Source organism: Eutrema salsugineum, unplaced genomic scaffold, assembly GCF_000478725.1.
Source record: "Eutrema salsugineum unplaced genomic scaffold, Eutsalg1_0 scaffold_16, whole genome shotgun sequence".
Taxonomy (NCBI): domain Eukaryota; kingdom Viridiplantae; phylum Streptophyta; class Magnoliopsida; order Brassicales; family Brassicaceae; genus Eutrema; species Eutrema salsugineum.
In genome coordinates this window covers 2,495,517-2,509,716 of record NW_006256858.1, presented here as the reverse complement: position 1 = coordinate 2,509,716, position 14,200 = coordinate 2,495,517, and the positions used below count along the sequence as shown (strand labels likewise).

Below are 14,200 nucleotides of genomic sequence, written 5' to 3'. Positions count from 1 at the left end.
AAGGTGGTGTTTTTTTTTTTGGTCAATCCAAGAATCTAGTTCTTCTCCATGTTGTAACGTTTTAATATTTTTTGCCTTTTTAGAAGAACCGGTTTCCATTATATAAAATCAATTTGTGGATTAGTGGTTAAAAGACAATGAAAGATGAAAAGAACTGTCTACTCTTGCAGCAGCTGCACTTTGCATGTTTTTCTCGAATACCATAATGTGTCCTATAAAAATAATGAAACTGATATGGATAGATGAAAAAAATTGCTGAATACAATGAAGTTGTCACATGTGAATTGTACTAGATTTATATTTTATTGTCTTTTACCAATTCCAATAGCAATTTGAACAGATTTTGATGCTTACTTCCATATATGACTTTATCCGACAACTCTTCCAATTATTATTCTTCTTGCTAATATTTTAGTGGTCACAAACTATACAATAAATTTAACTTTTATCGTAAGAAAATGCTTAATATAGAAGTTTTCACATCAACTTGCTTGGCCCAGCCAAGTCTAAGTCGTAGTGAGCATGGTTGCATGAAAATCATAGAAACGCTTATCGTTGTTTTTCAGTGTACTTTCATACTATCCCTTTTCGTCTATGTTTCTATATATTTTCGTATCTAATTCATATACAATGTGATCATGTTTTAAAAATATTACTATATTTACAATTTTGTTATAATATTGGTATGTGTATAAAATTGTACTTAAATATATTAATTGTTCTAAACATTAGGCAATAACGACGATATTTTTTACCAAGAAATTTCAAATCTAGGTCTATAATTGACTCGGGCTGGAAATCAAAGCAGAATTAATCTCCTTCCCGTTACCAATGCATGAATTCAGGATCTTTCTGAAATACTTATTTTTGGATGGTTTATAACACGCCGCCGGGTAAGTTAGAAATTTGGTTTATTAATAACGGTATAGTATTGTTTATTAATTAGTTGTTATTAAATTAAATGTATAAATATGATTCAACTCTATGATTTACGTATACTTAATTAATAGAATCTTTATGTTTTTAAAAAATAATCAAGTATAATACCTAACATTTCATAACCTAGCTTCAATACTATAGATACTCATACTAGATTTGAGATTAACACTAGAAATTTTCTGTGTTAAAGTAAACTATAACAATTAAAATATAATTACTGAGATTTACAAGTCATCATCATTGAATAATAAAAATTCTTTGGAAAATTAATATTAAAAACTAGAAAATCTTTCTTTTTGAAACAGAGGAAATAATTAACGTTGAAAAATTGTTGAAACATAAACGACTCTGTATCATAAGATTCATAACTTCGTGAGGCTCCGCTTAATAGAAAAAAAAAAAGATCTTTTAAAAGAATACAGTGAAACTAAACCATAACCCAATTGTCAAGAAAAAATCCATTGGCTTTAAATATCTTTCTTGTCTTTTTTATTAGAAGGTTTGCAAAATTGTTCATGAAATAAATTGCGGCGCACCTCTTACTCTACAATATAAAAGTATTGATTTATTAAAAAAGAGTATCCGAGAAAAGGCGAAGAAGAGCTTCACAGAGAAGTTTTTTCTTTACTATCTTTATTGTCGGAATCAGACTGAATGAAGTCTTCGATTCTTAACAGACTTTCGCAAGTTGCGGCTATTAAGTTTTCAATTTATAAATATTATTTAAAACAAATATCAGGATTTTGTTCAGTATAATAATCTTAACAGACATTATTAACAGAACCGGACGATGACGCACGAAAGTCGAGAGACGTAAGTATATCCTTAGCCGTCACCGTCACATGTTCGCATGTTCTTTTCACCAATTTCCTTCCTTCCCTCCATTTATTTATGAGTTTCTTAGATTTTTTTTGAATTTTTTATTGTTTTTTAGCCTCCTGCAAATATCTTCCTCTGAAAACAGAAAGTATTTGTTTTCTGTATAAATGGATAAAAAGATCTTGCGACTTGCGACTCTTTTTTCTTTTTTTGGTTTTGGTACCATAAACCAATTACATACTCCTATTATTCTTTTCTTGTATTTTTTTTCCTTCGGCTACTTTTATCATAGTTTATACTTTTTCCTGCGCTTAGAATTATTTATGTTGTAACATCAAAGAAGATTTCAATGATTTTGATGTATCCTACACATTACTCTAGTCTTCAACTCGTCGCTTGGTATTAACGCAAGATATTGTTATTTCCCAGTCGTTTTAAAACTAGTTTGTGATCGCTACCTACAACTTTTAGAATTTCATATTACAGCCTTTATTTAAACTAGAAATTAAGAAGTAATCAAACTTGGTATAGAAAAATGCATTTAAATATCTGTATAGATGAGTCGTGATTAAAGAAGACAATTTTTGTTCCAAATTTAAATGTTTTTGGTTATTGGAGAGATAATCAGCATCGACTAATTAGTTTTATTTTCTATAGCATCTAATGTATTTAGCATTTCAATCACTACAATAATGTCAGAATCGGCTTCTAACATTCAATATATATCTTTTATGAGGAAATCTTGAATCTTTCATCAATAAACTTATCAGAAAGACGAATTAGACATTAATTTTATTTTCCAACTTAGACTATCTTTTATTAGTTTTGGTGTTAATTCATAATTTGACTTCTATTTTATTATTTTTGTATCATCCTTCATTTGACTTTAGAAATGATTAGAGTTTTTTTGGATATGCTAATAAGTAATAGCACCACTTGATTCTGAAGAAACGGTTTTACGGTAACTTAGTTAATGCCTATATATAATCAATTTTTTTATTTAGAAAAAAAGGCAATTCAATTCAACTTGACGTCGTTAGTGGATTCGATTTTTCCAAAGCTAATACATATATAGTGACATGGGGTCCTTTAAAGATGAGCATAATTCAAGGTTTCCGAATATTCATTGGAATCCGTAATGCATGACCCCAAATCAAACCTAAACTAGTATACAGTCAATTTTTTTCAGATAGAAGACATAGGGTTTGAGAACCACTGCTTGCAAGCATCACCACTTCATGTAGTGAGATGATAAATCTAGAATTAGATCGTCTTGACTCTTGAGCCAAACCCAAATTGGGCGGCTGAAACCAAGTTCATCATGAACATCAATTTAAACATCTTTTTTCTTGTCTATTACTAATGTAGAGTCAAAGGCCAACGTTTTTTGTTGTTTTGGAAGTTTCACACACCAAAAAAAGCTATCTATAGACTATTCATGACAAGAAGATCTTTTCATTTGTTGAATGGCTAGTTCAGTTACCAGTCAAACGAATATCTCAAATAACAAGTCACTATAGATTGATCTTTTGGACTATTCAGAGCTAATGGGCTTTAATATAAGAAATAGTACCGAGCATCAGAACCATTATATTGTGGTCTAGTAATATCTCAATGTTATAAGAGGCCCATGGAATGGTTTTTAGTCACTCAGATCCATGTGACGCAGATCAAAACAGAAACAAAATAAAAAAGTACGCGCGACAAACATGTGAACGTTATTTTTAGCATATTTATTACAGTGGACCATAACTCTGTCATAGCAAATTTTTTCACATGTACAGTTCTACATAATGACTTTTTTTTTGTTATCGATGAACCATACATGCACATTATTATAGCTGAATTCAGATTGCGATGCATCCACAATAATAGCACAATGCCACAACCCACTCAGTTAAATATATGCCATATGTTATCTGAAAATACATACGCCATTTGAATAATGAATAATGAAAATACATACGTCAGGAGAGCTAAGTCAAACCGTCGTAAGCTTCTGCCTGATGTAGAAGTGGAGGAAGGTGAGATTACCCAGCCTGTTTCCGGAATGGATTATGGTACAAACAACCCGACAGCGTTCTCTGTTTCCATTAAATCAGCTCAGGGTAGTTTGCGTTCTCAGTCTGGGAGGAGTACTCTGGTCTATATCCCAGTCAGTAGAGATAAGGGTTCTGCCTCTGGTGAGGCTGCTGTTTCTGTGGATCAAAATCCGAGTGATGAATCCTTGGATTTACCTATTCAGACTGGTGCTCCTAAGCCTGATTTGGTTTTGCAGGCAGATATTGTTGAGGTGGATTCAGGTGTGCAAGGTAATACTGCTGAATCTGTGCTGCAGGTTGTTCATGTGGAGGGTAAAGGGCAGACAGTTTTGGAAGCCGAAAGTGCTGTTAGTGATCAGATTATGGCTGGTTCTGAGATCAGAGATCAGAGTGCCGTAGAGGATGATCGTCCATTCTTCTTGGTCTCATACAAGAAGGGTAGCCGCAAGGCTGCCAAACATCATTAACCCATTTTTGTAAATGTTTTTTGTGTGGAATATAAGAGGATTGAATAGCAGAAGACGCCACAGTAGTGTAAAGGACTGGATTAACATCCATTGTCCCCTTTTTGGAGCATTATGCAAGACTCATATACAGCAAGCTAACTATGGGAGAATAAGCCGCGCTATTCCCGTGGGATGAAATTTTTTTGGAAACTTCGATCATCATGTCACGGCTAGGATCGTTGTTGTATAGGACCCCAGTATCTCGGTTTTCATCTATCAGGTTTCAGATCAGATGATTACGTGTGGAATTTTTATCCCTGCGGAGGGATTAAACATTACGGTTTCTTTTGTGTATGGATTTAATGAAATGGAGATGCGTTTACCTCTCTGGGATGACCTTCGTCATATAAATGCTTCTACCCCTGTCTCAAATCATCCATGGGTCGTATTGGGAGACTTCAACCAGATATTACGCTCAACTCATCACTCTAATCACCTTGTTGACGATGTGGATACTTCGGGTATTGAGGATTTCTCCATGGCTCTTCAGGACTCTGATCTTTTTGAAGCACAGGCAAAGGGTTTACCCTTCACTTGGTGGAACAATCAAGACTTGAATCCGGTCTCAAAAAAGATTGACCATGCTCTAATAAACCACTCTTGGTCTGACTCTTTTCCTGATTCATTTGCTGATTTTCTCGAGCCCCTTCAATCTGACCATGCAGTGTGTCTTTTTCGGCTTCCCTCTCATCAAAGGCAGGTTCGCAAGCCCTTTAAATTCTATAATCATGTTGTTGACCATCCTTTGTATGCAGAGGCTATTAAAGAAGCTTGGATGCCTCACCGCTTTATTGGGTCTGATCAGTTCAAGCTGGTAAGGTCGTTGAAGTCCCTTAAACCGATATTGAGAAGGCTGAACAAGAATCACTTTAGTGGGATTACTGAGCGCGTTAAGGAACAGGCGGATAAGCTTGCTGTTCTTCAGCGTGCTCTGCTTTCAAATCCAGATGTTGCTATGGTGACTGAGGAGCATGACACCCGAGCAAAGTGGAAAACGCTTATTAAGGCTGAGGAAAAGTTCTTCCATCAGCGCTCTCGGGTCAGATGGTTGGAACTAGGTGATCGTAATACTCCATATTTTCACAGAGTAGTTGCCCAGCATCTCACCCGGAATCATATCCACTTCATTAGAGATAATAACGACCGATTGATCAGCAACCATGAAGAGATCAAAACTCACTCGGCGGATTATTTTCAAAGCATTCTGGGGAGGACTGACCTGCCAATCTCTCCAGTTTCCCTCCACCAACTTCAAGCGCTTCTTCCATTTAGATGTTCTGACTCTCAGAAAGCTGCTCTGCAAATGGAAATTACGGAAGAGGAAATAATGAGAACAGTGTCTGCTATGCCGTCGAGTAAGAGTCCGGGTCCTGATGGTTATCCCATCGAATTCTTTAGGGCTTCGTGGGACACAGTTGGGAGCTTGGTTATTGCTGCAGTTCAGGAATTTTTTAGGAATGGGAGGCTTTTGAAGGATGTAAATAACACAGCTATTGCTTTGATCCCAAAGACTTCTGAAGCGTGCAAACTTGGAGACTACAGGCCCATTAGCTGCTGTAATACTGTATATAAGATCATTTCTAAGATCATTGCTAACCGGCTAAAACCTGTTCTCCAGGAGTGTATTAGCCCTAATCAAGCCGCGTTTTTGAAAGGTCGCAGCCTGGGTGAGAACGTGCTTCTGTCGTCTGAACTCATTCGTAACTATGAGAAGAGTTCTTGTCCCCGCAGCTGTATGCTGAAAGTGGATATCCGTAAAGCGTTTGACACTGTTTCTTGGGATTTTGTTCTTAAAACGCTTGAGGCTCAGGACTTTCCTCCTCTGTTTCGGAGTTGGATTAAGGAGTGCATATCAACGCCGCGTTTCTCTGTAGCCATAAATGGTGAGCTCGCTGGTTTTTTCGCTGGCAAGAAAGGGCTGAGACAAGGGGATTCTATCTCGCCGTATATCTTCATCATGGTTATGGAAGTTCTTTCGAAACTATTGGAGAATGCAGCGGACAACACTCTTATATGCCTTCACCCCCAATGTGAGAACCCCAGAATAACCCATCTCTTGTTTGCGGATGATTTATTGGTTTTTTCAGATGGTTCCATTCATTCGCTTCATGGCATTAAGCAAGTTATGGCGGACTTCAAGGAGATGTGTGGCCTCGATATGAACATCTCCAAGACAGAGATATTTTTCGGAGGGTATCAAGACATAGAGGTTGCTGTCTTGAGTGGGATTTCCGGTTTTACGAAAGGAACGTTTCCAACTCGATATTTGGGGCTCCCACTAAACCCAAGACGCCTTTCTTTGGCAGCGTTGCAACCTTTCATTGAGCGCATTACCAACAAGTTGCATAGCTGGACTGTTCGATTCCTTTCCTTCGCCGGAAAAATTCGTTTTATTGCTTCTGTGATATACAGCATGGTGAACTTCTGGTCAGCTGTTTTTGTTCTTCCTAAAGCGTTCTATGCTAAAGTGGATTCCCTCTGTTCGGGTTTTCTTTGGAAAAACAAAACATCTTCTGCGGCGGGAGCTCGAGTGGCTTGGGTTGATATTTGTAAACCAAAGTCGGAAGGCGGCTTGGGCATTCGTTTATTAGAGGACTTCCAGCTGGTGTTTAGGCTCAAGCAAATTTGGATTCTTTTCTCCTCTGCTGGTTCGTTATGGGTAGCCTGGCTAAGGACTCATGTCTTTGGCAGGAAAAGCTTCTGGATTACCGAAGACGCCAACCGTTTCTCTCGAACAGTTAGGAGCATGTTGCAGCTTAAAAATGTGATGAGTAACTTCTTGAAATGTGATATTGGAGATGGCTCATCTGCTTCTTTTTGGTTCGATAATTGGTCAGATTTGGGTCAGCTAATCAGATTCATTGGAGACAGGGGTCCAAGGCAGTTGCGGATCCGTCTTGACGACACTGTTAATGCGGCTACTCATAATGGAGAATGGCGGCTGCCTGCGGCTCGCTCTGATCAGGTACAACAATTACAAATTGCTCTTACCACCATCGCAGCTCCCTGTGAGTCCAGAGGTGGGGATATCTACTTGTGGCATAATGCTGTGGGGAATTATACAACAAGCTTCTCCTCACGAGCTACTTGGGAGCAGATACGGGTTCCTTCTCCAACTGTTCCATGGCTCAATCTGGTTTGGTTTAAGGAAGCAATTCCAAAATGCTCCTTTATTTCCTGGTTGGTGATGCTCAAACGCCTTCCCACCAAAGATCGTCTTCTTTCATGGGGCCTTAACGCCTCGGGACAGTGTGTTCTCTGCTCCGCGGTTGCTGAGTCTCATGAGCATTTGTTCTTTGACTGCCCATTATCTGCTGCAGTTTGGACTCATTTCACTGGTAGGTTATCCCCAAACCCCCCTCGTGTTGTTCAGGACGTCACGGACTGGCTTTCCTCTCGACGATTTTCCCCGCAGCTGAAAGCTCTCATAAAATTGGTTTCTCAAGTCATCGTCTATCAGCTTTGGAAAGAGAGGAACACTCATATTTTCACTCTTACATCTTCCACCATTCCCGTCATTTGCCGCGTAGTCGACCGTCTTATGCGGGACCGCCTCCTCTCTTTTCCTTCTCGGTCACCTGCTTCTCCCTCCCTGCTTGAGCTCTATTTTCAGCACCTTGGTGCCCTTAGTTAGCTGCTGTATTGTAATATCTCGCTTCATTATATTATGCTCATTGTAAGTTAACCCTGTAACTCTTTCTTGAAATGAAATCTTAACATGTTACCAAAAAATGAATATATCACTTAATTTTGTGTTTTTTTTATGATGGATAAATTAGTGTGCACGACCTATGGTCGTCATATTGGTTGTGGGCTTAAAGGGCCTATCTTTGGGTTTATGATACACTAATATAATTATATAAATATAAACAATTCTTTTACGTCGGAAGTTTTTTTTTTACATAAAAAACTTGGTTTAATTTGTTTTATAAAAATCTTCTTTAACTTATGATGTTTGAGTTTGTCCATCTTCTATATAGTACTGAATGTAGTAGATTCAAATTCTCCGAGAAATCAATATAAAGTTTGAGCTCACCCTTATAACAAATACACTGTATATGGTAATTTAGTTTTTAAACTACTTTTTATGTTTCATAGAAAAATCGTTTTATTTTTCAAAACAACGTAAAGGGCCTTGATTAAAAGAGAAATTTATTTTAAAATACCATTTTTGACAACCCACTAATTAAAAATTTTTAATTTAGATTCCTAATAAAAAAAAACGTATTAAAGGAATCTAAATTAATATATATTTTCCTAATACGTTTTTTTTTGTAATTCATATGTACTACTATATGAGTAAGAGTTTAAAGCAATATATAATTTGAATTTTGAAATATTATTTACGGTATCTAAATGTATTCCTATTAAACGTTGTCCCAAAATCTTCCTGTATCTAGAAAGTTGGCTCGGAAAATCATACACCTATGCAACAAAACGAACTACAACAAAAGTACGATGATATGACATACATTACATACTTGTTGTTACAATGGAAACAAACAACACATAAAATCTAAGTTATCTAACTATATGTCTAATAGGTAAAACATGTCTTGTTGATCAGATCGAGCCAGAAAATAAAACCGCGCATTGATAATTAAATAATACCATAATAAATTATTCTTTGCAACCCAAAAGTCTGACTAATTCACCATCCAAAACATTATCGAAACCCGGAAAGAGAAAAAAAAACGTTAAAATGAACATACTTTCATAATATTAATTCCGCTCCTCCCTAGAATATTTCTTCCCTTCTTATTAATAATAAAAAGGAAATACATTTTTTTAAATTATAAAAAAAAATTATCATCTAAGAATCTGTGCATTTCCAACCATCTGGTGATGATCAGACCGCATAGTCCCACACCCTTTTCCTCCATATCCTCCACCAACACCCGCCGGTGCTGACGTCATTCCTCCGCCGTTAACCACCGCATGCTCCTCCAGCGACTGCACCTGTTTCTTGAGAAACTTAACGTAATGGATAGCTTCATCGAGCATCGACGCCGTATCCATCTTGGTCCCGCCTGGGACAAGCCGTTGAAGAATCCTAATCCGTTCGCTTATCCTCTCCCTTCGATGTCGAGCCGCCACGCTCTGTGGATCTTTAGAGATCCTCACGTTCTTTCTCTTCGGTGGCTTCACGGCTTCCGGATCAATATGTATCGGCTGCATCACGGCTATTCGAAAGATCATCTCTCTCATCGCCGCCATGTTTGCGTTGTCGCCGCCTCCTCCTCCTCTTTTGTCCGACAGAGATGTTGACGTGGAGGGAGCATACCGGAAATTTAAACCGGGTTGGTGGTGAGTGATGGTTGGGTCAAGTAGTGGGAGATGGTTATGTGAGGGGTTGAAGAAAAAAGGATGAGTGTTGGATTCAGAGAGCATCATGATGTTATGGGGATTAGGGCTAGGGTTTGAGTTAGAGAAGTGATCAGGAAGCTTCTCCATTTGCTGCATCATCATGTTCATTAGTATGTCGGAGTTATCCATTTTCTTCAACTTTTAGTTTGGGGTTTATAGGGTTTTCTTTTTCTCTTTGAGAGAGATATGGAGAAGCTGGTGAGATAAGGTATGGAGGAAGAAGGAGAAAGATCTGACAAAGCTTGAAATTTTTGTATGTCTGAATCACAGAAGAGGCGTGATATATGGAAGAGAGATAAAGAGTTTTATGTGTGAAAATGCAAACTGTTACTGCCAATCAGAGATTCAGCAATATAACAGGAAGGGAAGGATATATATATAGCAGTTTGTGACCCATCCTCATTCTCTAACTTATTATTACATATAATATTAAGATATATGTATAAATTATATATATATACACTATGTAATGTGACAGTAAGGATTGTATCCTTTCTTCTGTTTTTACCCTTCTAAATTCTTACACTAGCTAGCTGTTGAAAAATGTTTTCTTGCCTTTAACATGGATGTTTCAACCTTCCATGCATTGAATATTATATTTCTTTTGCGCATGGCATTTTGTTTAACTATATATATATATATATATATATATATATATATAGTATTTAGTTTAGGAGAACAAGGAAATTATTTACGGTAAAAGGTTCAGTACTATTTTTGTATAAAAACAGTTGGTGTTATATATATTGCCTTTGTCCGAGATCATATAGCAACTCGATAGTATAAGAATGATTTTATATCAGTATAACCTATTCCATCGAATGGTGAAAGAAAACTATATCACAAATGAGCAAACCAAAAACTTTTAAAAAATTCTGATGAATGAATAATTCTTGCATTTACTCGAAAAGTCATATTGACCGTCGATTGACAAAAAGATTATCCTTAGTCTGGATCGACGGTCTTGATCTTTTATTGAAGTACAAGTGTCACAAATCGGTGGGATGCCGGACCCACGAGTCGTGAGCTAGGCTCTTCTGGAGCTGGAAGGTGCATGAATTTTCCTATTTCCACAATTATAATTTGTTAAGGAAGGAGAGTAGTAGTAGACTAGTAGTAGTATATGGTCTTTTACCGTTTTTTGTATCTAAGCTTTTCTTTTTGGGTGCAAATTGTATCTAAACTTTATACTGTTATATTTTTTTTATATAATTGTTAACTACCCCACATCCACATGAGATATGTCAGAAACCAGTGAACTCATCTGTTCTCCGGAATCGTTTCAGGCGCCGGCGAAATATTACTTTTATTTGGATCCATTTTTTTTCTTCTAATAACTGAGTTAGATGTTATAACTTTTTCAAAGACAATGAAGAAGACGTGAAAATAAATAAGTTATATTTTTTTTGAATAAAATGTTATATAAATTTCTATTCAAAGAAAATATAAATAAGTTATTACAATGTATACACCTCATTATATAGTAGTGTGTATATTATGAAAGAATGTAATGGAATAGATATAATTATCGAATCTCAGTTGGCGTCGAGCGTTGGTATATGGCACGCTTATCAAAGCCGATCGGCAAGGACTTATTGCGATCTTCGTTAAAATTCTTTTTCTTTTTGTTTTAAAAAATTTACGTGATCATAGAGTATTTGTTGCAAGAAAAAGAATTAAAAAAACATATGAATGATAAATTACTAGTGAATCAGGAAGCCACATTCTGTAAACAATTTAATAAATGATTCTTGCCTTAAAAATGCATAAGTCCAAATACATCGAAATCTCACTATCTTTCAATCAAGATTAATGTCTGGCTTTATTTAAACAAAATCACAATCTTTTTTCTTTTCACATTATAGAAAATCAGTTCTTTTTGACGTCACATTTTATGATACACTAAACAATTACTTTTGTTTGTTTGTTAATTAAACTAATGCTGATGATTTCTTCCTCTTCCATATAATTAGACTAAAATAGACAGACACAGTAAGTTGCTTCGCACTTGGTTTTACCCTCTTTTGTTGACACTGAAACATGTAAGAAAAACAACGAAATGATGACGTTTCGCTGCCCTCACTTTTTCAATCAAGAAACCAGCTTTGAAAATAACAAAAATAGATGTTATTTTCTCCTTTTTACCTTTTTATTTCCACAAAGTCACTGTGAGAATTAAACACTTCTCCTTCCACCGAATCTAAATTTCTTAACCAAGATTCGAAAAGTCATGTTCGTACTTTTTTGAAGTCCATTTTCGATTTTTAGGAGTATTTTTTTATTGATCCTGTTTTCTCAAAAGCGGCCATGTCATTCATTACGTTATTGATTGATAAATGCCGTTAAAATCGATAGTGATATTTTCTTTGTTCTGGATTAAAAAAGAGAGTTAGGGCTGTAGAATAATTTTGCTAATACATTTCATTGATTTATTTTTCTTTTTGCAATAATTCGTAGAGGTTTGGTTTCATCTGAGTATTTTTAAAAAGGTTTGATATTAATTTCTATGTGACTAGGCTAGTGAAGTGGTTCTTATTGTTTTGGATCCAATCTTGCGTGAAATCTGTTATAGTAGTTTCTAAGATCACTGACACTCAGAGTCTAAGTTTTATATTTTTCTTCTTGTTTTATTGTTTGTTTTCTAGAGATCACAATAAAGAGAGTTACTACTGTCGAGATAAATCTTTAAAAAGATTATGATTTGTTTGTTCGGCATTTTCCGTATGTATTTATTCGTGGGTATAAATGGTTTTTTAAAATAACAATTTGTAAAGATCATATCTGATGTGAATTTGTATGAAACGACCAAAAAAATGAAGCTTAAGATATTAGTAATTAATTAATTCTTACTTCTTTTTTTAGTCTGATGTATATGTTTACAAAGAACAATGTCGTCCTATTATTTGGTTGAGTATGGGCACTGAATTAAAGTAACAAACATTGGGATCTTCCAAGCGAAATGGCATAAAATTATCAATTTAGATATTTTTTAATAATTGAATAACGAAATTGGGGGTAGGTTGCCTCCTAAGGCAAGGTAGTGATACAGCTGTGTTCATGTCCTAAGCATCATCTATTCCCGTTGCTCCTTATTAACACCACAATTTATATCACATTATTATCACCTACTATAATCAGTCACGATTTCCGACAAAATTAAAATACTCCGTAATTGATATATTCATAGTTTATTTTTTCAGAAAAGGGTTTTAAAATAGTCATACTTGAAAAATGATTACTACTCCTCATTTTGTTAATACCGTAGAAATATATCCAAGGGGACAAGAAATCGCACTAAGGTACCAACATTACTACTGATTGTATGTGATCATTATAATATCCATATTTCAATTCGATCATTACAATAACCTTGATATTAGGTTTTATAGATCACTTTCTTGTAGTATCTTATAATTTTTTTGAACAAGTGCACTGTATTCTCCTGACACATTTCTATCTTTTCCTTCTTCTTTTTTTTTCCATTATTATATTGTTCATATATAGGAAAAATATGAATTATTTTACTTTCTTCCCATTATCCTTTCTTCAATGCTCTTTTATTTTTTTTAAATTTATTTTTATTTTAATTATGTCTCTCCAATCTCTCTTTTTATTCGGATAAATTCTCATGTTCTCTGTGACAGGATAAAGTTCATGCACCCCTCTTTAATTATTGCAATTATATTTATATTATAGTACCTATTTCACTATATTTGGGGGAAAGGGGGGGGGGGGAGCTTTCTTATAGAATTCCCACTTTCATCGACTCTGTATACAAACTTCTCAAACAATACTCGATCACCAACTTTATTTATACATATGTTCATCCAAAGAGGACAAGGATTAGCGTCAACTTAATTACAATATATTGGATTAATTATATTCAACTAAACTGAAGTCAAACATATAAAACAGAACAAAGAAAAAAGCTCACTAAATATGCATGGAGAGGCAAACAAAGGTCAAAACCTAGAAGATGGGAGCCTCCGTAATCGGGAGAAATAAAAATTTAAAACAATTTTAATGTATGAAATAGTAAGACAAAGAATTGGGTGATGTGATAAAGATATGTTTCTGGTCGAAAATATAAAAAATTTGTGCCAAATAAGGAAATAGTATGGGATGAAGAAGAGTAGATCACAATATCCTTTATTGGATCTCCTCTCTTTTATTTGTTTCTTTCTTGTTTTTTAGTAGATTTTTAGTCTTTTGACTCTTGTTTTTTTGACACCCATCCATGTCCCTTGTGCTATATTAAATGTACTCAATTTATGTATTTTCCGGTGCACCTCACAAGACATATGATAAATGTATAATCTAGGATAATATGTTTGTTTTTATTATTGATATATATACAATTGTATCATCTCTCGATGATTTAAAAGATTCATGCAACAGTGTATCCTACTATATATAGAGGTCATGTAAAAATCTCAAAGGTTACGTAAGTTGTGCTATTAAGATTAATTAGTGTTGTCCCATCCTATTTAAGTTTGTTAGTCGAGCGTCAATATACGTTGAGGACTG

General features: G+C 35.3%; 1 protein-coding gene across 1 annotated transcript; it reads right to left on the bottom strand.

Moving 5' to 3' along the window:
* Nucleotides 1-9,115: 9,115 nt before the first annotated feature.
* On the bottom strand, nt 9,116-9,802 carry LOC18021358 (transcription factor HEC2). Its single transcript, XM_006403977.1, has one exon. The coding sequence runs from the start codon at nt 9,800-9,802 to the stop codon at nt 9,116-9,118; it is 687 nt and encodes a 228-aa protein (XP_006404040.1).
* Nucleotides 9,803-14,200: the final 4,398 nt, after the last annotated feature.

Coding starts and splice junctions, on each gene's coding strand:
- LOC18021358 (XM_006403977.1), bottom strand. CDS start 9,802: ATGGATAACTCCGACATACTAATGAACATGATGATGCAGCAAATGGAG.